This window comes from Sebastes fasciatus, chromosome 4 (assembly GCF_043250625.1).
Source record: "Sebastes fasciatus isolate fSebFas1 chromosome 4, fSebFas1.pri, whole genome shotgun sequence".
Classification (NCBI taxonomy): Eukaryota; Metazoa; Chordata; class Actinopteri; order Perciformes; family Sebastidae; genus Sebastes; species Sebastes fasciatus.
Genome location: NC_133798.1, coordinates 5,713,898 through 5,741,435, shown reverse-complemented (window position 1 = coordinate 5,741,435; position 27,538 = coordinate 5,713,898). Strand labels below are relative to the sequence as shown.

At 42.3% G+C, this 27,538-nt stretch overlaps 2 protein-coding genes across 2 annotated transcripts; both read right to left on the bottom strand.

The window, feature by feature from the left end:
* Nucleotides 1-282: 282 nt before the first annotated feature.
* Nucleotides 283-6,454, bottom strand: LOC141765556 (uncharacterized). The gene is made up of 2 exons (XM_074631619.1): nucleotides 6,161-6,454; nucleotides 283-2,371 (listed from the first exon to the last, which is right to left on the bottom strand). Exons 1-2 carry the CDS (start codon nucleotides 6,351-6,353, stop codon nucleotides 1,176-1,178), a joined length of 1,389 nt encoding a protein of 462 aa, XP_074487720.1. The 5' UTR covers nucleotides 6,354-6,454; the 3' UTR covers nucleotides 283-1,175.
* Nucleotides 6,455-7,579: 1,125 nt separating this feature from the next.
* LOC141765557 (uncharacterized) lies at nucleotides 7,580-13,336 on the bottom strand. Its single transcript, XM_074631620.1, has 2 exons — nucleotides 13,019-13,336; nucleotides 7,580-10,868 (listed from the first exon to the last, which is right to left on the bottom strand). Exons 1-2 carry the CDS (start codon nucleotides 13,188-13,190, stop codon nucleotides 10,006-10,008), a joined length of 1,035 nt encoding a protein of 344 aa, XP_074487721.1. The 5' UTR covers nucleotides 13,191-13,336; the 3' UTR covers nucleotides 7,580-10,005.
* Between the last annotated feature and the right edge of the window lie 14,202 nt (nucleotides 13,337-27,538).

Below are 27,538 nucleotides of genomic sequence, written 5' to 3'. Positions count from 1 at the left end.
AACAGGTGGAGGAGGAAGAGGACCACCTGATCTGTCAGCACGCAATTACTGGACAAGCATCGGTAAATTATAACTATGACCGAAAGAACTAGATCGCGGATACAAGCGGCCGAAATGAGTTTCCTCAGGAGGGTGGCTGGCGTCTCCCTTAGAGATAGGGTGAGAAGCTCAGTCATCCGTGAGGGACTCGGAGTAGAGCCGCTGCTCCTTTGCGTTGAAAGGAGCCAGCTGAGGTGGTTCGGGCATCTAATAAGGATGCCCGCTGGGCGCTTCCCTAGGGAGGTGTTCGAGGCACGACCAGCTGGGAGGAGACCACGGGGAAGACCCAGGACTAGGTGGAGAGATTATATCTCCACACTGGCCTGGGAACGCCTCGGGATCCCCCAGTCAGAGCTGGTTAATGTGGCCCGGGAAAGGGAAGTTTGGGGTCCGCAGCTGGAGCTGTTGCCCCCGCGACCCGACCCCAGATAAGCGGTTGAAGATGAGTGAGTGAGTGAATGAGTGGGCATCCATAAGTGGGATATGTCCAAGAAATGAGGGTGAAAGTGATGTCATCCAGCAAGGACTTTCACTCAGAGGTAACTTATTTTTTCATACTTCATTTGAAAACTTAAATAGAAGCTTTGAAATATAAATATAAATATATACATGTACAGTATATTAGAATATATAATATATTCTAACTATCACAATAATTGATGAGGATGAAAGGGCATCAATTTCATTTGGCCAATGCATTAGTAAAATAACAGTGTTATTATTGTTTTCTATTCAAGTCTTTTTTAATGAATGTGGTTTAAATATGAGATGCATTTAGTTAAAAGGTGTGTGTTTACATGAAGACAGCCGGACAGTCCTTCATCATTTGTTCGTACAGTACGCATGGTCTGAGGCAGCTCTAAATTTGTTCGCAGAATAAGAACAAATTCAGGTAAGAAAATATTGATGAATCCCGGATTTTGTGTAAAACATTCGTACGGACACTTTGTTTGTGAATGAGGCCAATCGTCCTTGTTACATTCATGCCAATAAAGCATAGTGATGGACTGAAGTTTTGACGTGATACAAAAACGTTCTGTCATTTATGTTGTTCGTATACCTCAACCACTTAATCCATCTGGGATGCTTAGTAAGACATTGAAAGTGGGAACGGTCACAGTGTCAGTTCTGTAGTTTCATTTACTGCTGCTGCCCTCAGCAACACACTTATGGTTGTTCACACGTGACTGCCTCGTGAATCTTTTACCACAAACACCGCAACTGAATGACTTCTTCCCCGTGTGGAGTGTCATGTGTTGTGTCAGATGTCCTTTTTGTATAAATTTTTTATCACAAACTGAGCAGCTGAATGGTTTCTCTCCTGTATGGGTCTTCATGTGTTTTAATAATGACTGACTCAGACTAAAACTCCCGTTGCACACTGAGCAGCTGTAAGGCTTTTCTCCTGTATGAATTCTCATGTGTCTGTGCAGACCTCCACTCCGGGTGAAGCGTTTAGCGCAGAGTGAGCAGCCGTATGGCTTCTCTCCTGTGTGGCTTCTCATGTGTGAGCACAAACTTGTGCTCTGCCTAAATCTTTTACCACAAACTGAGCAGCAAAAGGGTTTCTCCCCAGTGTGAATTCTGATATGTCTCACAGCATCACACTTATAGTTAAATTGTTTCTTACAGACTGAACATCTGAAGTTTTTTTCCCCTGAATGAGTTCTCTTACATGTGATTAAACATACACTCTCTGTGGATCTTTGAACACAAACTGAGCAAACGAATGGTTTCTCTCCGGGAGGATTTTTTCTTTGGCTCGGCACACAGTCCTTGGGTGCAAATATTTTACCACACTCAGAGCAGCTCAAAGACTTCTTGCCAGTGTTGCATTCTTTATCACCTTCAGGAGCGCCATTGTTTGTCAGTGTTTTGAAATCTGACTGAGGTTTCCTTGTCTCCTTCCACTCATCGTCACTGTTTTCAGTCTCAGTCTCACAGGAGTCTGAAGTCCTGTCATCCGTAGCTGGTTGACTGACAGACGAACCTGCCTGGGTCTTCTTTAATAACACAGTGTCAGCTTGTTCCGAAGAGTCTGGAGTCTCATCATCATTAGCTGGTTGTAAATCACTATCTGGATCTAAGCTCCTGGTTGGTTCTGATCCTCCACAGTCCTCTCCATCACTCTCTATTTCCATCTTTTGAGCTGAGCTGCCGGCTGGAGGTTCTGCCTCTGTGTTCTCTTCTCGTCCTTGATGAAGCTGTGAATCTTCACTCTTCACAGGGACAGGTCCTTGAAGCTGCTCCCCCTCCTGACTGCTCTGGAGTTGCTGCTCTTCCTCTTTAATGTGTGGTGGCTCTGGGTCCTGCTTAACATCTGCAGATAACACTGAAATAACAAACAAATTAATGCAGACACATTCGGAAAAATTTGATTATATGTTCAACACAACTCAAGCACACCAAGTACAGCAAAAAATGAAGTAAAGTGTGTGAGAAGAGGGAACACTACAGCCTGACTTACAGTATGGTGACGTCATCTCGGACTGGAAATTTACATTTACAGTATATTTACTATTTACCATGACCACATTCTTTCTCTAACCTTGAGAGAGAGAGAGAGAGAGAGAGAGAGAGAGAGAGAGAGAGAGAGAGAGAGAGAGAGAGAGAGAGAGAGAGAGAGAGAGAAGGTTGCACAGGTAAAGGAATGTGAGAAATGACATAATTGTTTTGTCTTGCTTTCTTGTTTTCTTTTTGTATGACAAAATGCAAAACCAAGTGAAAGAGGCAATAACTCAGAAACCGTTTTAAGCTTATTAAAAGCGAGCTAACGACCTACGCTGCTTCCAGTGTGTGTGTGTGTGTGTGTGTTGGTGGGCTGAAATAGAGGATGACAGACAGTGTAGGGAGAGCACAGCTTCTCACAGCGCCAATGTGTCTTTCAAATAGTCAAATGATCAGTGATGGAAACCGACTTATCTAGACTTCAGTTTTTTGCAATAGTTTCAGTTGTAGGCAGACTGAATGGATTCAGTGTTCTAACTACACTGTGGCTTTTGGGGCCTGTTTTCAGCCGACATAGAAATATGCATTGAAGTTAACACATAAAGGTATTCAGTGGTTGGATCAGTGTTCTGGAGGCAATCAGGCGTCAGAACTCTGGTTAGCTTCAGGTGGGGAGAGAGGAGACTTCATCAGGCTATTCTGCCTGTATACAAATATTATTAAAATATTACATACTAAGTGCGAATTTTGGGCCTGTTTATACACGACCAGTCTGTCACTGCGTAGAAATTTGTTATGGGAGGGCAGGGTCTGAAATTAGCACCTGCCACATGCAGGTGAATTGTTGGCAGTGGTGGGTGAAATCGTCAGACTGGCACTTTGACAGACAGGGAAAACGCTAGTGATGGGAATAGAGAATCGGTTCCCGTCGAGAATCGGTTCCTAGTTGTCCGATTCCTTGGCATCTCATGCCTCCATCCATTGATTCCTCTTCTATGCTTTACGACAGTTACACATGCACAATGACGCATACGAACGCTGTATCATGTTTCCGTTTGTTTGGGACTGGAGACACAGCGGAGAGAAAAAAAAAGCAGAGGGGCGCACCCTATGTTTTCTCTGATAATGCTTCATTGTGAACAACAAACCTGTGTTGAAATCAGCAGGAGGAGAGTTAGTAACGTTACCTGTTAGCAGCCGGTGGGCAGCACAGTCCTGCTTGGTTAAATAACGGAGCTACTAACGTTAACGGAGGTGCCATTAAGTTATAATTATGAGGCGTCCAAGCACTGCTCAGTAAAAATGACTACAGGGCGAAGGTAAATTACGTTATCATGATGTGTTCAAATGTAATCTTCTAAAATATATTTTTTTGCGAGAAACTTGAATAAACCCAGTTGTTTTAAGGAGTTTTCACAGCAATATAAAATAGATATTAGAAAGGGAATTATGACCTATTTAACTTCCTAACACCAACGCTAAACAGCTTCTAATACATCATTAAAACTACTAATCCCAAGATTTTTTTTAATCAAAGCAAATATTGAAATAATCAGAATCATTTGAATTGTGTTTTTATGCAAATAACCAGAATCGATGACAATAGCAAAGTACCGTACAGTACTACGGTGTAATTCAAACTCTGAACTTTACCATGCATACTATTTTGTTAAAGGGACTATTTGTAACTTCCAGAATGTCTTGTTAACAGAGACACCTGTGGCCGTGAAATCAACGGAAGTCAGCGTCGGGCTCGCGCTTGCTCGCTCTAAATAGACAGACACAATATCACTCTATATTTCACCTTCTTGGCAGTAATGTTAGCTGACCAGACAAAGGTCTCTCCATGAATCACTGCTGATACTGTTTTTGCTTCTACTGCCTCAGCGCAGGCTCAGGCAGCGGGGCTCTGCAGCGAGAAACTCGTCTCCCTCCGCACACCGGCACCCGGTCGGTAACGAGACGATAAAGTTTCTCGCAAGACACGGAAAACCTCTGTTGGTCTGGAGGAGCTGCAGAAGTTATTTCTGCACAAACGTCCACTGTGCATTCACTAGATATTCTCAGAGCTAAACTAACTCTTCTGCAGTGTGTAGTGAGCGTGCGTTCACGTCTAGAGGTGGAGCGAGTACGCGAGAACGCGCGCGCTGTCTGAGTGAAGGAAAGCAGGCAGAGGAGGAGAGGCTCCGGCCACATGCGAGCGCGCGCATGTGTCCTGACCCGGTACATTTATACGCTTAAAAAGTTACAAACAGTCCCTTTAAAAGGAACTGTTTGTAACTTCTTACACGTATAAATCAATCCGGGTCGGTGTCCAATGCGCGCTTGTGTGTGTCTACGCTGTTCAGACTCAGACTCCAACACAAACTACACGGAAGCACCAAAATCGCAAAGTTCTTTCTAGTGAAGCCCGTCTTGGAAAACAGTGTTGGCCGCGGTCGGAGGACCTGGGGGAGACCGTTTCTTTGGTCTCCAGGGCCGGAGTCTCTGCTCCTCTGCTCCTCTGCCTGCTTGCCTTCAGTCACACACCGTGCTTGTTCTCGCTATTTCGCTCCAACTCACGTGCATGCGCGCTCACTCCACACTGCAGAAGAGTTAGTTTAGCTCTGAGAATATCTAGTGAATGTACAGTGGAAGTTTGTGCAGAAATAACTGCTGCAGCTCCTCCAGACCAACAGAGGTTTCCCGTGTCTTGTGAAGTGACGGGGCTCCGCAGAGAGAAACGTTATCGTCTCCGACCTAAACTCCGGTGTCTCCCCTGTTCCCTCCGGCCGCGGTCGGGAGGCTGAAGCAGGAAAAGCCAACACTAAGATCAGCAGTGATTCATGGAGAGACCTTCGTCTGGTCAGCTAACATTACTGCCAAGCAGCTGAAATATAGAGTGATATTGTGGTTTTAGCTGACGTGTGTCGCCTCACTGTTTTGAGTGATGCTCGTTCACGTCTATGTAGAGCGAGCACGAGCGCCAGCAACAGGACGCTGACTTTCGTTGACTTCACGGCCACAGGTGTCGCTGTTAACAAGCATTAATGATTCTTACAAACAGTCCCTTTAATTTAATATATATATATATCGAACATTGAATGACATAAGATCTAAAATGTTATCCTTTCATTTCTTTTCAAAAGTGGCAGTTACAATTTCTGAGTGGCAGACAAAATAAAAACCTGCCTGCCACTGTGAAAAAGGTTAGTTTCAGACTCTGTGGGAGTGTGTGTGTCCTACAATCGCTCTACTCAGAAATCTTGTTTTTGTGGCTGACATAAAAGAGGAAGCTGCTTCACAACAGTGTGTGATCAGGGAGGACAATTCAGTCTTGGACAGAGGGGACACAGAGGGGACACAGAGGGGACACTCTTTAACTGCTGCACAGACCAGTCTGGAAAACTGAAATATGTATGAAGATCGCCGATCTGACACCATGAGCCATCAGCCCTTCCTGACAAGTTAACATGACATGGTTGGCTTCCTTATTAGGTCGTCATATGATACCAGGATGTACTCTCGAGCTGACCTGACTGAGCCTCGAGACGGCCATGTCGGTCTGGAGAGGAAACACTGAAGTACACTGACGTCCATGAAAACCACCAGCTTTGACTTTTGGTTTTCCATATGAACAAATGGCACAGGAATACAACAACGTGTAGCTAGACGAGGTTTACTGTTAACTGACCTGCTCTGTGTAGCTGAACTTCAGGCTGCAGCACGGCGTCCAGTAGTTTCCGGTGTCGCTGGTTCTCCCGCTGTGACCGACACAGTTCCTCCTCATAGTCTGCGATGGTTCGTTCAAACAGTCCAAATATCTGTTCAGCAGCCGCGGTTAGATGTTCATTCACCGCCACTCTCAACATGTCGACTTTAGACATGTTTATATCGATATATGGACACCCGGCGGCACCATATCTACGGAGCTAAAACTCTTCCGTGCTCTGAGCAAGGCCTATGGAGAGGGGGTTGGTTCACACGTCAGCAACGCGTCATATCTTTGGGGGTATAACGCATGCGCAGTAAAATCTGGCCTGCAGTTTAGTTTATTTGATGTGATTATGTCTAAAAACAAATATTAAACAATAAATCATGATGGGATTTATTTAAAGTAATAATCTCGAAGATTTTCATGTAAATAAATGTCTGTTAAATCACCATCTGTCACTGGAGGAGGTAACACGCTGGTGATTGAGCCTATGGCCTACCTATATGGAGGACGGAACCTGCCAAAATAAATAAAAAAAAAAAATAAAGAAATGGCTCGATAAATAAATAAATAAATATGTCATTAAATGGAGCAAGAACTATATTAAAAAGATATGTAGCCATTAAATAATTAATTAATAAAATGTGACATAAATTGATATTTATAATCTAATTCAAAATTTGCCTTTTTATTTATTTATCTTTGTATTAATTCCCTTATTTATTTATTTTTTCTGATTAATTCTCCCTTTTATTTACTTATTTATTTTTAATAATTTTTAAATGTATTTATTTATTTATTTTATTTTTATTCATTAATTTTTACATTTATCATTTATTTATTTTTGCATTATTCTTTATTTACTTTAATTTATTTTTAGATGTATGTATTAATGTAATTTTTGCATTTATTTATTTATGCACTCTGATTTTACCTTTGCATTTCACCCCTTATTTATTTCTGTATTCTTTTCTTTGTACATTTCTTTATGCATTTCTGCTTCATTATGCAAATGAGGGGGCTGTCACTCAACGTGTGTCATGGGATCAGACCATCATGGGTTAGAGTGCATAGATTGATTATATGCTATCCATATAGCTAGCATATACTGCACCCATTGTGTGTAGTCACCAACCTAACCTGCTGACCATGTGCCCAAATCATAATCCGTACTTTTTTGTAAATGTTCACTAAAAGGGTGTATGAGTGGAGAAGGAGTAAAGTTCCAATCCACCACAGCAGGGAAATGGGATTTGATAACTCCAAGTTGCTCTTTCATTCCAACACTCTAACTGTAATTGCAGGTGGGAAAAAAAGGGTTCTCATTGTTGCTGCTGCACCAGTAACTCTGGGTGATCAGGGTTCCCACACAGAATGGGCATGAACTGAATTGATTGTGGTGGAATTTACCATTAGAAAAGAGACACACTATTTAGTTTGATTATTCTGATTTTATTTGTCTCTGTGGCTGTGTATTAAAAGACTGCACAGCCTGCAGCCGACAGGGACATAAAACTATGAAACTGAGTAACAGACTGAACCTTAATATTCAGACTGAGAATGACCTGATGCATCCTTCATCTATCCGAATGACTACTGGACCAACAAAAAAGAACCAGATGAATTCACAGATGTTTACAAATGTAGCTGTCACACTCATGAAGCTATTGAAACAAACAAGTGAATACATTTGTGTAATTCCAGTTCAACAAAACAGCTAAAAAATGCAAAACAGTCTTTTTCAGTTAGTTAAAACAAATGGATGCTTGAGAAATCCTTCTCAGCAGTCCCCCAGTAACGTCATGTTCAGACCAACATTAGAAACTGCTCATTCTTTTCAATGAGACCACTGCGTTGGTGCTAGAGGCCGACTGATACCGGATTTTTGTGGCTAATACTGATATAGATATTTGAGAGTTAAAAAACAACAATCAATATATCAGTCAAATGAACATATAAACATGTCTGGTAAGGATCTCTTAAACTGTGACTAATACATTTACTGAGCAGTGTATTTTACAGTGGAAAAATATACTTGTCAGTGCTCTCTGGTGGACTGTGTAATGGAGTCAAGTCAATTTTATTTGTATAGCCCATAATCACAAATCACAAATTTGCCTCGGGGGCTTTACAATCTGTAAAGGATACGACACCCTCTGTCCTTTACAGTACGACCCTCTCATCGGATAAGGAAAAACGTAACCAAAAAAAAACTTTTAACGGGGAAAAAAAATGGAAGAAACCTCAGGAAGAGCAACAGAGGAGGGATCTCCCTTCCAGGATGGACAGACGTACAATAGATGTCAGGTGTACAGAGTAACAACATAATGAAAATACAACATAGACAATCCATATGACAAAAATTAATACATATAATGTGAAAAGGTGGATCCAGGAGGATGTCAAGCAGCTTCCCGGCATCGCCAAACAGATAGAGCCAGAGCAACACAACCTCCTCTCGACGCCAACCAGATAGAGCCCGAGCAACACAACCTCCTCTCCACGCCAGATGGATAGAGCCAGGGTAACACAACCTCCTCTCCACGCCAAACAGATAGAGCCTGAAAAACACAACCTCCTCTCCACGCCAACCAGGTAGAGCCCGAGCAACACGACTTCCTCTCCATGCAAAACAGATAGAGCCCGAGCAACACAACCTCTTCTCCACGCCAAACAGATAGAGCCAGAGCAACACAACCTCCTCTCCATGCCAAACAGATAGAGCCAGAGCAACACAACCTCCTCTCCACGCCAAACAGATAGAGCCAGAGCAACACGACCTCCTCTCCATGCCAACCAGGTAGAGCCCGAGCAACACGACCTCCTATCCACGCCAAACAGATAAAGCCCGAGCAACACAACCTCCTCTCCACGCCAGATAGGTAGAGCCAGAGCAACACAACCACCTTTCCACGCCGAATAGAGACACTGTTTCTACATGGCCTCAAACATATCTTGTAGACATTTCTCTACTGACATTTCTTGCTCCTTACTGTCAGAAATATATGCAGACACCAATATCTTTGATACAATAACTTGTGTGCATAATATCTGCCATGTTCAGGTATCGGTCGGGCAATATGGGACGGTGGGTTCCCAACACAAAGGGCTTCAGCAAAAAAACACAGGGATGTAAAACAAAAAGCACTAGAACCCTCTTATATGGTGCACGCATTGGCAGCGGATCATTCGCAATGTAGTGTGAGCTCAACCACATCATTCGCAGAATATCAGTGAATATTAATTCTATTTGTTGCCATAGAGTGTGTTTTCCATCTGTAAGCATGCCGCATTGTAGGTTAATGATCATTTATTGTCGCTTGATGGCATGTTACAGAGCAATTAGTGATTGCAGTCGATCTGCAATACATGCTTTGTGTGGTTGAATTGTTCGTTGCGTCGCTCTGAGTAATTGTTTACAGGGCGCAGTCATGTTGTTGAGCATGTGTTGTGTCTAGTTCTGAGTACCACTGTCCCCATATGGTTATCCCACTACTATGACACCATGCCTTGGTCAGTCAAATACTTGTGCATGTTCCTGGTACATCAATTTGTAAAATGATGAATGAATAGAATTCTATCTCACTGTTGAGATAGAATATACAATTATTGCCACCATGATAATTTCCAGAGTTGTAAAATCTCATCTTATAGTATTCTAAACTATAATATTTCAAACTCCCTGCACAGTACTTCATCGTCCAACCAGTAGCTGACGCAACAACCCAGCCTCTAGCGTGTTTGTTTTTTTCAAACGTAGTGCCATTTGTGGTCTGAATGCAGCTTTACCCAAATATCAATTTGGAAACACAAACCAGGCAGATTCACACGTTACTGCTCGCACCAGCACACTTATGGCTTTTAACATGTGACAGCAAACTAAAATTCCGTCCACAAACACTGCAACTGTATGGTTTCTCTCCTGTATGAACTCTAATGTGTCTATTCAATGTTCCCTTTTCACTAAAACGTTTTACACAGAATGAGCAACTAAACGGTTTCTCCCCTGTGTGACTTCTCAAGTGTATAACTAATGTCTTCTTCTGACTAAAACTTTTGTGACACATTGAGCAGCTGAATGGTTTCTCCCCGGTATGACTTCTCATATGAGTCTTCAGATTGACCTTTGCACTAAAACTTTTGTTACAAACTGCGCAGCTGAACGGCTTTTCCCCCGTATGGCTTCTCATGTGGGCCTGCAGATTTCCTTTGCAGCCAAATCTTTTATCACAAACTGTGCAACTAAATGGCCTCTCGTGGCTGTGGGACTTATTATGATTCGAAGTGCTCTCATTTTTCAGCGTGTCTGAACCTGACTCTTGTTCTCTTGTCTCCTTCCAATCATCATTACTATCCTCAGTCTCTGATTCACAACAGGATAAAGATGGCAGCTGATGACTGCTGTCAGTTTCTGTTTCAATCTGTTGAGCTGAGCTGCACGCTGGAGGCTCTGCCTTTCTGCTCTCCTCGGTTAGCCTTTGATGAAGCTGTGAGGACTGAGCTTTCTCTTCCTCCTCTTCACTCTTGACAGAGACAGCAGTGAATGGGAACTTGGTGATATCATCTTCCTCCAGTCCTTGAAGCTGCTCTCCCTCCTGACTGCTCCAGAGTTCCTCCTGTTCCTCTTTAATGTGTGGGGGCTCTGGGTCCTGCTGCTCTTCTTTACTGACAATCGATGTTTCGACATCTGGAGGTAAAAATGAAATACAGACATACAGCTATTAATGTAATGATACTTTATTAATTGTCAATCATGCTTTTCATTCTTCAGGGTGCTTCTATAAGCAGCCATGGGATGGGGTCTAAGGCTACATTCAGACTGCAGGCAAATCCGATCAGATCTTTAAGACAGAGCGCTAAGCAAAACTGAGGAGAGGCTTGTCGCTAAGATAATAATAGCTGGTCCATCTTAAAAGTCAGTCTTCGGATAAAAGAATAACTAAATAAGATTACTTATTACATTGAATACATTCAGTGACAGCTTTCAGTAATTGACAGTAGGCGTGGGCGGTATTACGGAGTATTATACCAGAGTATTAAGTTAGAGTACGGACCGTATGATTTTCAATACAGTCATAAATACAGATGCTCTGCTTTCTATGATGCTGTATTGATGTGATGTATTGTAGTGCACAGTACACGCCACCAGATGTCAGTCTCTAGTGGTGGAACAGGCAGCTGACCTGAGAAAGATGGCGACTGCGAGTGGTGGGGATAATGTTATGCAAATAAATGCCTCTGCCTCTGGGTATTTTGGGTTTAGTCTTCTCCCAACTACAAAAGCAGTTTACAGTCACATGATTTTATTCAACTGCCAGTCTGTCACCACCACCCAGCCGCGCATCATTGTTCAGCCAGCTAATGTGTCGGTAATGTAGGTACCCACTGTGTGCATATTAAAGTTATGGTACGTATCCATAGGGGCGTTTTTGGACGCAAAGGGGTCGTGTCTCTTCCCAGCATTGGACTCTTGATGGGCTGCCACTAGGCACTAAGCACTAGGCACCTGATTGGACGAACGCTTTCACTCGTGGGCTACTCCCCCTAGCTTTCAAACCAGAACCAACATGGCGGCTCGTTTTGAATTTTTTTTGTTGTATACCATGAAAATTGTTCACTGAAATGTGTTTCTAAAAACATCTGAGGTGAGAAATAAGCCATGAATTCGCTGAATCTATCATCATTTTAGATCGGCAACGGTTTTTCGGGAGTTTCTAGAGGCGGGGACTCGTGCTGGACGCCCCTGATTTGATTAAAGTAGCCTAGACCTCAACTTTATGCAAATGAGGAGCGTCCAACAAGACTGGACAACAAGACATTGTCTATGCAAGCTACATAGACAATGGCCGTGCGTCATTTAACATCAATTAACATGTGTCATGAGTGGTCTGACCACAAGTGGACAGCTTTAAGTACGTCTGTGCACACCTGGCATTAGAATGCGTCTCCAGTGACCAATCTCACTTCCCCGCTCTATATGCAAATAAACACGTAGTAAACACATGGCTAATACAGCAGACATTGTGATGTAATATTACAGGAATGTCAGTAGTAATATCCAGGGAAAACGCTAGTGATGGGAATAGAGAACTGGTTCCTAGTTGTCCGATTCCTTGGCATAAAACAAGCCACCTTGGGCTCTCAGAAATTGTGAAGGACATATTCCACAATTTTATGACATGTTATAGACCAAATGATTGATGGATTTAGAATTGTTTATGATTAATTGTAAAAAGTAATAGTAATAACTGTTTCTAAATTACGTCAAACGTAGTTAGGCATACTGCAATTTCTTGTTACTTAGCATATAGTGATGTATCTCTATATCATAAACTAACAATTATTTTTCATTATTGATGAACACGATTGATTCATCCTTCTACACAGAATGTCAGCAAATAGGAAAACATTCTCATCACAAGTTTTCAAATGTCTTCTTTTGTCCAAATTTACTATTTTAAGATTTAGCATCATAGAAGACAATTGACTTATGCACTAATCAAGTAACTGTTTTAGCTTTTTTCCAGGGTCCAACTGGTCTCCTTCTGTATTATACATTAATAACAATATAATTCAGAGCAATTCTCTTTCATTTCATTCATTCATTTGAACTTTGCGCTTTTATTATGAAGGTCTAAATCGGTCAACTTCCGACCTGGTTTAATTGTGCGCAGCTACGGGAGCCGAGGCTACAGATTAATTGATCCATGATGGGTTATACAGTCTTCCGCTAACAGACTGATAACACTCGTCTCTGCGCAGTATGAAGACACGTTTAAGGGTTTAACCTGTCACTTTTCTTAAACCTTCAGCATAACGGAACAAGCTCCCACGGACCTGCTGTGTTTCTGTGGACGTCAGGTTTGACAACATCCTCCAGCAGCCTCCGCTGGCGATCAATCTCTTCCTCGTAGTTTGAGATGGTTGTTTCCAGCAGCCCGAAGATCTCCTCTACAGCCGCACTCAGTCGGTGGTTCACAAAAGCTCTCAGCGTTTGAATCGTGGACATTGTTTACACAATAACCGGCCAGAGAGCAGCGGATAGCGGTGATTTCTCTTCCTCCTCTTGCTGAAAGCCTAAGGAAGGAGGCTGGGACACGGTGGACACGGGTCATGGGTTATGACACATGCGCAGTGTAACCGGAGTTGCGCTCGGGCGTTGCTATTGGTTCAATTTCGGCGAGTGCAGAGCAGATTTTACTGCGCATGTGTTATACCTCTAAAGATATGACGCGTGTCTTCTTCAACAGGCCTTGCTCTTGCTGCCGCTCCTCCCGCTGGGTGACACGCCGGGAGCCCCTCCTTCACTGCACTCAGTCCCTCCCCACACACGCACACACAAACACACACACACGCACACACACACACACACACGCACACACAAACACGCACACACACAAACACGCACACACACACAGGGAATTGCAACTTTTTTTTTTAATACTTTATTTCAAAAGTTCAATACAATATAATCGCAGGTTCAGATAAAACATGCTGTGAGGTGCGGTGCTAACCAATGAACCACCGTGCAGCTTAGGCAACTATATGCTCTATTCTTCAATCCATTTGAGATAATAGAATGCCTAAAAACATGATAGTTGCCAAGGGAAAAAGATCATCCTGTACATCTTTTGTATCTAATTGTTCTCCAACTGTCTTAATCATTCTGAAACTATAACACAACAAATGTTGAGGATGAATCACTTTCTCTCCTGCCACCTAAAAAAAGGCAAAAATGATATGATGTTACTATATAGTTAGTTTTGTAACACAGTCTACATTTATGAGAAAGTTAAATTGAATGCCTTCTCATTTCTACAACATATTTTTTTGTTTTAGGACAAAAAAAGCATTTTCAAGTAAATTACAAGAAGGCCTACCTCAAAATTGTACTTAAGTGCAGAACTAGCCTTAATGTACTTAGTTACATTCCACCACTGCTAGAGCACAAAACTGTTCTTTTAACAGATCTAGCCTCTTAATTTTGCTTTTAAAGTGCACCAGATTGATCCATTTAATTCTAAAATGTAAAAAGATTTCTTACAGTGCAGCATGCCCCCAGACCGCCCCTAGAGGGTCCAAGGTCCACCCAAGACAGTCTCATAAAATCCTAGATGGTACCGCCTCCGCCTCATTTAGAGCCAGGAAATAGCTGTGTGGGTGTGACTTTTTGCGGTGTCATCACCATACAAACAATGTGTTTATGATGAAATTGTTTACAAGAGCACAACATTGTTTATCGAGCCTCTTTATTTTGCTCTCATTGTCCACCAAAGTAATGCATTTAACTATTTAAAATTTAGGGTGAATATTTTTTTCCAATATCGTGCTGTCTTATCGAAACGCCATAAAAATCTGCAAATCAAGGATCTCCAACAAAGCCAAGTAAATGTGGTCTTCAATACTGAGTTGAATGTTAGGCCAAGAGAAGAACATTAACTGAATTAGCTGATATTAGATTTCTTGAGGGAAAAGCATATAGGATAAACAACATGGGCATATATTATTTGATGGTACTTTATTTGATCTGCTCCTGCTCAGTCTGTTGTCCTTTCCTCCTCTTTTCTTCTTCTCTCACTCTCTAAGCTCCACTCCTTAATTCCTGGAAAAACACCCTTATGTCTATAGTCCATAAACTAGTTAGCTTGCTAACTAGCAAATTTGCTCACTGAGATGACAAGACTGCAACTTGACATACACAAGACAAGAACCCCCCTGTGGACGGACCTATAGATGGCGATATTTCCCCAGTAATACAGCTTTTGCTCCAGTGATTTGCTGGTCCAGTTAGAGAGACTGTGGGGAATCGCCCTGCCTGATGGTCAGGCTGGTTGAGCTCCAGTGATCCTGTGTGGAGACGGGAGAGACTTCCAGAAGGACAGCCATCACTGCAACACTCATCCACTACAACCTACTCCCTGCATATACTTTGTCACTCTTTATATTACTACTAGTATTACTACTACTATTAAATCTTTCTGCTAGAAAGGCTTTCTGGCAGAAAACTCTTCAGATATTGTTAAATTAAGTAGCATATTTAACTTGGCCAATAGCCAAATAGCTGCTGTGTGACTGTTCTCACCCGGGTGCAAATAGTCACTCTGTATTATTATAGGCTAGTGATATAAGTAATGTAACGCAATGGGAAATGAAATAATGTTAGATATGTTTATACTATATGTGTGAGTGAGACTGTGTGTGTGTATTAAGGAAACAAAAACCCACATGAATAGATAATTATGCGACAATCCATGTTTTTCCTTTTTTTCTAACTCGAGGTGATCTGCAGCACAATTAGGGTGAATTGGCCTAATGTGGGACATTTTTTGCATTTTATACTTCTGGAATATATTACGATATGAAGCCACTACATTAAATCCACACCCAGTACCACTTTGAAATCTCCAGGATGTGTCGTAATCAAACCAAAAAAGATAATGCAGATATCACACTCATAACAGAAATGGTAGACATATTAGTACTCTAAGTGCCAAGTTGTCTCAGACAAATTATTATTTCCTAATGTCCAAATGTAATATGTCCAAAATGTGGGACACTGAAACGTCTGTTAAAAGGCTTAAATCACCCTAATTAATGTAGGAAGGCTAAATGTGCAATGACCCCATGTTCAGTAATTTTACCACTTACAATATTATTGCTGTTACAAAATCTAGGCTTAAAGGTGTGGATGTTACATGAAGAATCAAACAACATCAAATAAACAATAAGACTATAATAGTTTTAAAGTATTTGGTCATATTAAAAAGATATTAAATAGCCTATCTGTTATGCAAAGAAAGCCTAATTAAATGCACAGCTAAAAATGTGCTGTGAATTGCAAAGTTAAAATGTTAAAACATTAAATTGTTTTCATTTCACTCTACAGGGAACACATACAACCGTAACAGACTGAGGGCCTGTTAGAAGACAACACATCAAACCTTGAGGCAACACATTAAACCTGAACCTGCAGAAAACCATTGTTTACCACACACTGCATTATGGGTAATTATAGAGAAACCTGTAATTCATAGGATTAAAAACAACAACCTGCAGAAATTACAAAAAAACAACAACTCATAACTCAACTCAACTTTAACAGAGATGCAGCCACCTCCAATTATGGAATATAATTTGCACTTCACCTTAAATATCTTAAATAATGCATTAGAAGACTAAAACGATAAATAACCATTATTGCACAATTCATACTGTGACCAGCAGCTGAAAATGACTTTACTTTATCAACAAATCCAAAAGGTCTGTATCCCAAACCAAGTTCAGTTTAGTCAGTACAATCACACGTCCAGAATAGAAAAATAAGCTGTATAAACTATTGTGAATATGTTAAGTTCAAAGTGAGGTAAGACTGTTTCTGCTACCAAAGAAAAGAGGAGAAAAGTAAATGCCTGATGAGGTCTATCTGACCGAAATGTTGCACTGCATTTGTCATTTTTTTGGAGCTAATCAACAGTGTGTGGGTTTTTATTTTTCTAATAAAAGACAACAGTGGGTATACTTTTTATTTCCAATCATCATCACAAAGTCACCTCCCGCTGCTCTGTGCTGCAGTGATCGAATATGAGCGTTCCTGTTAGGAATCTTGTGGGGAAGAAACTAAATAAAATGCAGCATAAGAACCTGATTCTGATTATGTATTGAGTGGTAAACTATCCCTCCGTGTATTAGAAGCTCTGGTTTAAAACTGGGATGGGCACATCGGAAGCCTAGAACAGCAAAAATGATTTGACTGACCTATAAAAATATCTGTTGCTCTTCTGACACTTTGATGTTGTAAACTCAGTACTTTTGTCCATGTCGGGATCCTGTAGGCAAAACAGTGAACCTTATATCACTGTTGCCATCACTGATTACTAACAGAAGCTTTAAAAGAATGATGTTATTTAAATTTTTGTTTTAAAATAGAAAATAGAAAGACGAAGCAGTAAGAACATTATTGAGAATAATTATGTTACTGTTACTCCCATAGTGTAAAATATAGCTTGACCTTGATTATATTATTAGGAAAATATCGAAATAGAATTATATTCAGAACAAAAAATATTTTTTTCACTGTAGATTAAACTGTGGCCTCCTTCTCTTTTGGTCCTTTTCATTGCTACTCTTGTTAAATCAAAAGGACCACATTAAAGCTGAAGTGGGTACAAATGGAGCATATGATTAAAAAAAAGTTATTTTTATAAAACGGTTGCTATATCTAGACAGTAGAGCAGGAGACAGGTAATCTGAAAAAATCATGTTCATCAGTGTGCTCCTATTGGCATCTGCAAGATTTCACAGACCGGAAGAAAACAACCAATCAGATCTGATCTGGAGTCTGCCGTTCAGCTGCCGTCTCTGAGCAGCTGTCAATCACTTTCGAACTCCGATCAAATGGTCAAACTAGGCAGCGCTGATCAAATATGAATCAATATTCTGTTACTGTAATGCCTATTTCTCCCCTCAAATGTTTTCAGAAAAATCTCGTAGTGTACTGTTTAGCTGTAAAATGAGAAAGTTTGTGACCCGACAGCCATGTTGAGATCTGTTGAGGAAACACCAAACACCGCCCACCAGCCGGAGCACAGCCAATAGGAACGCTCTCTCTCTGAAATGACATGTGTTTGCTCAAAGTCTTCCGTCACGGGCTAGATTTTCTAAAGCCTGAAAATAGAGCCATGAGGAGGTGCAGAAGTCTAGTTTTCTCTCAGAACACTTGGATTACAATATGCTGAAAGGTTATTATGGAATTTTTACCCAATGATGCCCAAAATGTGTTGCCTACACATCTGTACAAAGTCTGCAGCTTTAATTTCTGCCATAACTGGACGCTACAACACTAGAAGGAAGCTTTAGTCAAGTCCCCCTCTGTTTGTCTCCTTTGAAGCTCTGTTGACTTCTCTGTCTCTTCTTCTGTCCCCTCACTGTACCCCAGGAGAAGAGACACTTTAGTCCTATGAAGCATGTTTCACATACGTGCTCTGAAGGGTTTGCCTGTGTTGGTCTACTGCAAAGATGATGTGAGAGTGAGTGTGTGTGTCTGTGTGTGTGTGTGTGTGAGAGAGAGAGAGAGAGAGAGAGAGAGAGAGAGGGCTTTACTTAAAAAACAGATGGGTTTCAGGTCTTTTGGGAAAAAGGGGGATTTTGTCAGCGAAAACTGATGAAAAGTGCACCTACTCTAGTGTCTGCAGACTGCTTGTGTCTGATCAGGGAAAATGTTACAGTAAAATATATGGTCGGATGCAGTAAATGGTAGGAAAGATATGAAGCCGTAGACAGACTGTCTGTTGTTTGTTTTTGTTTTGCTTCGTGGTCAGTGACCTGGCTAAAAAAACCTTTGTGTGACAAATAGAAAACCTGAAATCATTAAGTGAATGTGTTTCAAGTTTTGATCCAGTGATGAAGACCACAGCTGGCAGAACTGAATCTGAAACACCGTCACGTCCTCTTGTCCTCTCTGTCCCTTTGTTTGACAATAATAGGGGAGGTGCTACTTTCATGAAATTCAGCCATTCAGGTGTGTGAGTCAAATTTAAGAGTGTTTAAAGGGGACATATTGTGCTAATTTTCAGGTTCATGTATTTCTACTAGATTCTACTAAAACATGTTTGCACATGCTTCAATGTTCAAAATCACATTATTTTTCTCATAGTATCTGTCTGAATATACCTGTATTCACCCTCTGTCTGAAACGCTCCGTTTTAGCGCCTGTCTCGTTAGCCCCCCCTTTCCGAAAAAGCCCAGTCTGCTCTGATTGGCTTGCAAGAAAAATATGGCGCACCTTTGCAAGTTCTCAAGCTGTGGGTGGAGATACTGTGATGGGTATATTCTAATGAGTCTGCATGTGACATAGGAAGGGGAGCCAAATCTGAATGGCTTGTTGAATCACATGGTTCCTGATCTAGGCACCCCACAAAAAACTGACTGGGTGGTCTGATTTCACAGTTTGTGGGTTGGTAGACACTCCAGATACCCAAATGTATGTGCACAAGCACTGAAAAGTGAGTTTTTCATGATATGTCCCCTTTGAAGTGTGTATTCTAAGAAAGTGATACTGATAGTGTCTTAAGTGTACATGTGGTCTGAGAAACTCAGAAGAACAGAGTTTTGCTAACATGCAGTTGGTTGGGAAAACATAATTTTCTAGTCGGATTTCCTCTGTTCACAAAAGGCCGAAATTGCTTTCACACCACAGATTGGCAACTCATGTATCACAGTTCTCTGCTGGACTTTATCTGACTCGGTAGGCTGGTCATCTCTCTGTGACACACCAAACAGACATCACAGAACTAGCGATGACGACTGTTGTGTCACCTCATGTCTCCTGTGTCATGGCCAAAAAAGTTGCACTTGAACACACCACAAAGACTACAGCCAACAGCCAGCTAGCATGCTGCTATGTGCTATATGCTAACTATACATGCTGCACCTGCGTGAGAGCAAAGAACTCTCCACGCCAGCAGGTGGCGGTAGTCTGTATTCGTCATTCAAAAAGGGAAACCAGAGGACCGAGGACGGCGGATATACAAGCCGTTGTTATGATACGTACATGAAACAAAGCGGCGTTTGCCGACTATTTCCCCACCACTCTCCCTCACAACCTCATTCCACGTGGCCGTATTGTTGTTAAAACGTGTGTATTGGAACGATCAGATGAGATGAAGATGAAAAATGAGAAGAACCTTCTGTGTTTGTCCTCTTGTTTTAAGCCATTTGCTTGCTTTCCTCACTTCTCTGCTCTTGCACCACTGAACAGCCAATCGGAGTGATTTCTCTCAACGACGGGCTCCGCCGCCAATCCAACATGCTCAATCGGTCTTCAGGCCCACCTGTATAGAATTATAAATTTACTTTTCCGACACTCAGATCCACCTGATAATAAGAACTGAGTAACGGATCCCAAGATGGTGCTTATTCAATCCAATGAGAATTGCTCGCCTGTTGCATATGCAAAAACAAAATTCTAGCTTCTGGGTTTACTTCCGGGGTATGCAGCCCACTGCATTTGTGCAGTAGTGTTTCTCCCGCCGGCCCCGCCTTGGCCTGTAGACTTCACAGATTTTTCTCGCTTTTCTCTTCTCAAGGAAAGTTTTACAAATATAAAAACCTCCATGGATAAAAAAATTCATAATAGAAAGAGTCATGATCAACCTTGTTTGCAGTTCAAGGTGTCCTACAGTTTTCCAGTTTTTCTCTTTTACAATGGCGGTCTATGGGGAAAATGCCTTCTGGGCTACAGGGGGATTTTTGCTGCAATATCGCCACTAGAAAAAAAAATATAGAAGCAAGGCTGAGCGGCTGTATCCAGGGGTGCATCCCAAGTCTCTTATTTGACATTTCCTCAAACCTGAAGTCGTTCTGGTCCTCCATCTTGAAGACTGTCTCAAAGCTCTTATTTCTGCTTGGAGGAGCGAGGAGGGATCTCTGAGGAGCCGTGAGCGAGGACACATGACAGCAGCCCTCACAGAAGTCTTTTACCGACCAACACGCCCCCTTATTGGAAATCAGTTATTGATTGGACGTTGCAGCCAGCGCTGGCGTGTCCATGTAGGCGAACTAGGCAGTGGCACTTTGGCAAGGGCGGCGAAAGATGGGCCAACTATGAGCAAATTCACAGAATAATCAATAGCTGTAAGTGCAGGCTTGTTTCCATAGACTGTATAAAAAAATGGACGTAGTCTCTGTGACGTCACCCATAGATTTTTGAAGAGCAAAAATTAAGCTCAAAGTGGGCGAATCCAGCCTTTCACCGTCTTGCCAGTGACGATTTTTATTTACTTATAGCCTAATAACATCGGACACTCTCGGCCCACACATCGTTAAATATGCACTTCTGTTACGCCATGTAAACAAACCACGTACCTATCAGCTGTGAGCTCCAGATCAGACTGGAGAAGTATAACCACTTAAATATGGGTGACTCTTCCGCGATTGGGTTTTTTAAACAGAAAACACAGGTTTTATACTGTGATATTTACTGGAAATAACACAAACAAACTATTCTCAACTGGGTGAACATTACTTACATTCACATGTAACACAAGGCAAAAGAAAAGAGCAGTTTGAGAAATGTAGTTTTCTACAACTATTACACACAGTCTGCTGATTCAGATGATTCTCCCCAGGGACTACAGGGACTTTTAACATTAGTAGAATATTACGTAACTTTCTCTGAGGCTGCTGGCTCTCCCATGGCTGAACAGAAATGTTGTTGCCATCAGGAGCACACAGCCTGGCACAGGATGAAATTCATCTCTCATAGAATTTGTAGTTGTTGATCTGCCAAACCAACATGTAATTCTCACCTAGGCTATGTTAGCTTTCTACCTGGTGGAAATAAATGTTTTTCTGGAAGGAAAAGCTTTTCGTCTACATGCACTTCTCCTTTAAACAATAAAAAGTGACTTGGCAGAAGATTGTGAACAGTGTTCTGTGGTCCTGCAGCCTCTCTAATGGCTGACCAGCCAACAGAAGCAGTAAATTTCACTAATGACTTTCCAATGGTCTTTAATTCTCCATTTAGGAGGAGAGGAAATGTCAGGGCCGATGGAAAGGTTAATGTGACTTTCACCCACTAATAAACATGCCTTGATCAAAGAACAATGCAATTAAAAGCTTTCTTTTATTCACTGGACACACACGCACGCTCACACATATGCATATCCACAACCATATAATGCATGCGCACAGATATCACAACCATTTCCCAATTAGATTTTCAATTTTGAACTAAATGGATAAAGTTAATGAAATGGTCTTTCGGAAACAGTGATGAATTTGCAAAGGGGAAATCATTCCGATTGGTCCAAAAATGTAATATATTTAATTACAACAATTTAAGTACATCAGATTGAAGGGCTGTTATTAAATATTAGCTAGAAAATAGAATGATCACAACAAAACAGCCGCAAACTGATGAAGGGGCTGATGATGATACTGAATACTAGATGATGCTGCCTCTGCAGCTTTCTCAGCCAAGGAAAGCTAAATGTAAACTGTAGTTTTTAATGCCTTGAAGACATTAAAACATTATTGTTTTGTGGAAACCCAACAGAATGAAATTGATTTGGGGTCTTGGGTCTATAAAGATATTTTCTATTCCTATCTAGGCCCAGGGTTTCAGAGGCCCCAAGCCCTGTTTCCTCTCTCAAGGGTAACACACTCCGGTGACATATGATGTGCTTCAAAACATCTGCACCCATTGTTTTTTATGTAAGCCCACACACTGTCTTGACATGCGTCATTGCAGGTTTACAATGCATTAGAATATGTCACCAACCTGTTCTCACTCCCGACTCGTCAAGCTCGGTCAGTGCCCCTCGGTATCTGATACTGACGCACCGTGGCACCCTTTAGTGTCCGTTTGAGACGCACCAGGCTTTCAACTAACTCCAATGTAACCCATCTGCATCATTATTAGACAGTCAGAGCAAGTGACGTAGTATAAAGAGCGAGAAAGTCCACGAATTCGGGGAAGGAAGGTTGGATCAGTCAAATAAACACAGGACTTTTCATCAGGAGACCGCTGTTCGTATCCCGTGTGAAACCAAGTCAACGTAACTTCTGGATATTACTAACGCCAGTTACATGACAAACTATTACAAATTATTTTAACTCAAACCACGATCTTTTCCTAAACCTAACCAAGTAGTTTTGTTGTATAAGTCAGTGATTCCCAAACTTTTTCACGTCAACAACCCCTAAACTGACACAAATTAGACCATGGACCCCCATTTGATAAGATTTTGTCCCAGGGTACATCTGATAGTTTCTTTTGCTTTAAAAAAAGAAAAGACATTTTATAGGTCCTGTAAGGCTTTGTTCCAGGGCTGGGCCAGAATGAGATAAGAGGAAGGAAAGTGTGTTGTTACTGCTGACAAAAGACTGAGGCAAGCTGCTGAGCTGTTCCACATCAACTGAAGCATGCCATCCATTCCCACAATACAGCGCGCACACACACACACCCACACTGAAACCCCGAACACATGCAGAACACCAACAGAGGGACTGCTGGAGCAGCTGGAGGCCCACTGACCCAGAGAGAGGAGACAAGACAACACACAGTCAGTGGAGAGCTGGAGAGTGTGTGCCAACACGCAGTCTCAATCTGCCATTGGGTTTTTTATTTTCAAGCCAGCGTCACACGGATAGCCGTTTGATGTTGTAGCCAGGCACAGCGACATTATTCAAAAAGGAACATAAATAATTTGTACTTACAATTGTTTTTTGCCTCATTTAACTATTTATCTAACATGTCATGTTGCTTGTATTTTTCCTAAGAACTTGATTTTGTTGAAACTCACCTGTGAATTGGGTTTTGGCATTAGTTTGGGACGTGTCAGGGATGGCGTGTCAATATACACTCATTACATGCATAGTGTCTTTTCAACATAAACTTAAAGTTTTCACAGGAGGCAACACAACCACTTAGGTAGGGTTAGCAAATAATTGTGGTTCACGTTAACTTCACTGACTATAGCGACTCACAAGACTCACGAGTCACGTGACTAACGACTGATATGACAAAATAAGTAAACGTTTTACAAAGGCCACAAACAGCGTTCGTTTCCCAGTTGAAAGTCCTGTGTTTGTTTGACCCATCCAACGTCCCCTCCCACCCGCCCTACGCAGACTTTCTCGCTCTTTATACTACGTCAGTTGCTCTGACGGTTTAATAATGATGCGGATGGGTTTTCATTGGAGTTAGTTGACATTCCAGTGAGTCACATACAGTCGCTAAAGGGTGCCTCCGTGCATTGGTATCTGATGCCGATGGGCACTGACCAACTGGTGGTATTTGACGAGTTGGGAGTGAGAAGAGTTGGCTATGTCACTAGCTCTTGAGCTATAATTATTCCTTGTATTTCATAAAAAGCAATGACCAGCAATTCATCCATCAATTTAAAGAAATCCCCCATCTGCTTTACTGAGTTCAGGTCACAGTGGCAGCGGGCCAAGCAAGGTAGCGCATACGTCCTTCTCTAACCCGTTCTCAATAACCCGGAGGAGCTCTTAAGGTGTGTGCAGATCAATTGGCAGATGTCCACATTGTTTCTGTGCCCAAAAAGTTAAAGACCCTCTGGCTGAATGAATACCAACCAGCAGCAATCACCTCCACCATCATGAAGTGCTTTGAGTGGTTAGTTAAAGCCTTCTTCACCTCCTCCCTCCCTGACTCACTGGACCCACAGACCAAATAGATCAACTGACGACGCCATCACTCCTGGACCACAGGAACACATAAGTGAGAATGCTTTTCATTGACTATACTTCGGCATTCAACACCATTGTGCCCTCCAAGCTTGTCAAAAAGCTCGGAGACCTGGAACTCAATACCGCCCTCTGTGATTGGATCCTGAGCTTCCTGACGGGCTGACCCAAGGCTGTGCACCACTAGGCACCACCACATCCTCCACTCTGACTCTCAACACCGGCGCCCCTCAGGGCTGCATGCTCAGCCCTCTCCTGTACTCCCTGTTCACGCATGACTGCGTCTCTGGGACTATGGTGGAGAGAGTCAGCAGCTTCAGGTTCCTTGGGGTTTACATCAGTGAGGACCTGACCTGGACTCATCACACAGACACCATCACCAAGACGGCGAGCCAGCGGCTCTTCTTCCTCCGCAGGCTGAGGAGGTTCAACATGGGCTCCAGGATACTCTGCACCTTCTAGAGGTGCACCATCGAGAGTATCCTGACCGGCTGCATCACCGCCTGGTGTGGCAGTTGAACCGCCCTCAACCGCAAGGCTCTACAGAGGGTGGTGAAAACTGCACAGCACATCACCAGGATGGAGCTGCCATCCATGGAGGACCTCTACACCCAGCGGTGTAGGAAGAAGGCCAACAGGATTATTACAGACCCTAACCACCCCAGCCACAAACTGTTCTGCCTGCTGCCGTCTGGCAGACGGTACTGCAGCATCCGGTCCCACACAACAAGGCTCTGGGACAGCTTCATTCCGCAGGCCATAAGCCTGGTGAGCTCCTCAGCTCCTGAGCTCATCACTCAACACTTTACAACTATACTGTCATCTTAGCCCTATATACTTTATATACTCTACTTACTATTTTACAAACTGTTTACACCTAGCTTATCCATTTGAAATACTGTTATTTTAACTTGCACTATTCTGTCTTTGATTCTCATTTTGTTTTTTTCTTGTGTGATTTTCCTTTTTTATATATACATTTTTAATGAGCATTGTTGAAGGGTACCTGACACCAAAGATTTTCATTGCCAACGACTGCTTGCTGTAATTGTTGTTCATATGACGAATAAACAAACTTGAAACTTTACGTAACAAGCGTATTTATTTCACGTAACAAACATAATTATTTTAACCCTAACCAAGCGGGTTTTATTGCCTAAACCTAACCAAGTAAACCTTAAAACTAAGTAAACCTACATTAGAAGTTTGTTTTGAAAACACATGCATGTAACGGGCAGAAACTGAAACATTCAAAACTGAAGCTAGAGGGATAGCAAGAGTGTCCTCTGGCCTCTGATCAAGCATCTGTATTTGACGAGTTGGGAGGGAGAAGGTGTTGCCTTCTCCCAAGCGATGTCCTCCAGCTCCTCCTGAGTGACACTGAGGTGTTCCCGGACCTGATGGGATATGTAAATCCTCCGGCATATTCTGGGTCTGGCCCAAAAACACCTCCAGAGGGAGGCGTCCAGAAGGCAGCCTGATCAGATGCCCCAACCAACTCCTTTCAATGCAAAGGAGACACGGTTCTACTCCAAGCTCCTGCCGGATGTCTGAGCTCCTCACCCTATCTCTAAAGCCACCCTGCGAAGGAATCTTATTGGGACTCATGCATATGTGGTACCATTCTTTTGGTATTTACCCAAAGCTCAAGAGCATGGGTGAGAGCTGGAATGTAGATTGACCAGTACATTTTCACCACAACAGTCTGGTACAGCGTTGCAGCATCAATCTGCTTGTTGGTCTCACGCTCTCCTCTCACGCTATTCATAAATAAGTCCCCAAATGGGACACTCTTCACACCTCAGCAGAACCTTGAGATTCTGTCCACGAACAACGTGATCTCATCCCTACTCTTCATATTTCGCTGCTTGGGCAGAAGCTCCCGGGCAGCCTTTTGCATAGTATGTTGCTGCAGAAGGTTCAGCGTTGTAATATGCGGTTAACGTTGTGAGACGGTCGTGGTTAGGTTGAGGTAATAAAACCACTTGGTTAGGGTTTAAAAAAAAGATCATGGTTTGGCTAAAAATAAGTATATCTGTTACGTTACTTAAGTTATAGATGTAACGTCATGAGACATGTGACATAACGTCGTCAGTCAAAATAACTCACATTGTGATGAGGCACAACCGTCCAAATAGCTCATGGTAGCCCCCCCCCGCCCCCCCATTAAAAACTTGAAATAAGAATAAAATCTTACATTCTTCTTGTAGTGCCTCACAATCCCCAAAGTTCCTCTCAGCTTACTGTTTATGGTTTGAAACTCAACAGCACTCAGTTGAATTTATCAGCTTAATGGTGAAGAAAAAAAAACTGAAACAACATGCAAATTTCATCATCAAGAAATTAAAATATCCTGTTTTAAAAAAAACTTCATAAGCTGATCCTCCCCAGCCGACTCTGTTGGTAGATACGTGTGTGTGTGTGTGTGTGTGTGTGTGTGTGTGTAATAGTAAATTGCTGACTTCATTAAGGCAGGCCTCCTCTCCTCACTCATTTAATTACAAGAGAAAAGGTTAGTGCCACAATGCAATTTACCAAATGTGATTTCTTAGCAGCTATTAACTGTGCGTGTGTGTGTGTGTGTGTGTGTGTGTGTGTGTGTGTGTGTGTGTGTGTGTGTGTGTGTGTGTGTGTGCGTGCGTGCGTGTGTGTGTGTAGTGACAGAGAGGGGGAGGGAGAGGGGGAAGGCGGGGTCTTTTTGTGCTCTGTCTGAGCGTTTGAGTGTACGTGCATGTGTATGTGTGTGTGGGGGGATGTTCAATTCTCCAAATGCTATCAAGTTCACAGGCTGCCATTTACTGTTGTATAAGATTTTTTAATTTCAATTTTTTTGTGGAATGCACACGTAACTCAGGTAACCAATACCTTTCCCCTTCGCTCGGCAGTAATTAATCAGAGCAGCGCGTTTTGGAAATAAACAAAACCCGAGTTAGGAAAAGTTGAGACAAACGGCTCAATCAGTCACAGTCTGGTGGGATGTGTTAGGAAAACATCACTGCACAGCCACAGGAGCACAGTCAGATTGCAGCAGGCTCAAGGTTTGATATATCAGCAGCTGGATTCATGTTGGTGCAGTGGTTAGCACAACTGCCTCACAGCAAGAAGAACGCAGGTTCAAACCTGGCTTGTGTGTGGAGTTTATTCAAG

What these genes read in the sequence shown, in the direction of transcription:
- LOC141765556 (XM_074631619.1), bottom strand. Translation starts at nt 6,353, where the DNA reads ATGTCTAAAGTCGACATGTTGAGAGTGGCGGTGAATGAACATCTAACC. An exon ending in AGTTCAGCTACACAGAGCAG is followed by an intron (nt 2,372 to 6,160) that starts GTCAGTTAACAG and finishes TTGTTATTTCAG; the next exon opens with TGTTATCTGCAGATGTTAAG.
- LOC141765557 (XM_074631620.1), bottom strand. Translation starts at nt 13,190, where the DNA reads ATGTCCACGATTCAAACGCTGAGAGCTTTTGTGAACCACCGACTGAGT. An exon ending in CGTCCACAGAAACACAGCAG is followed by an intron (nt 10,869 to 13,018) that starts GTCCGTGGGAGC and finishes TTTTACCTCCAG; the next exon opens with ATGTCGAAACATCGATTGTC.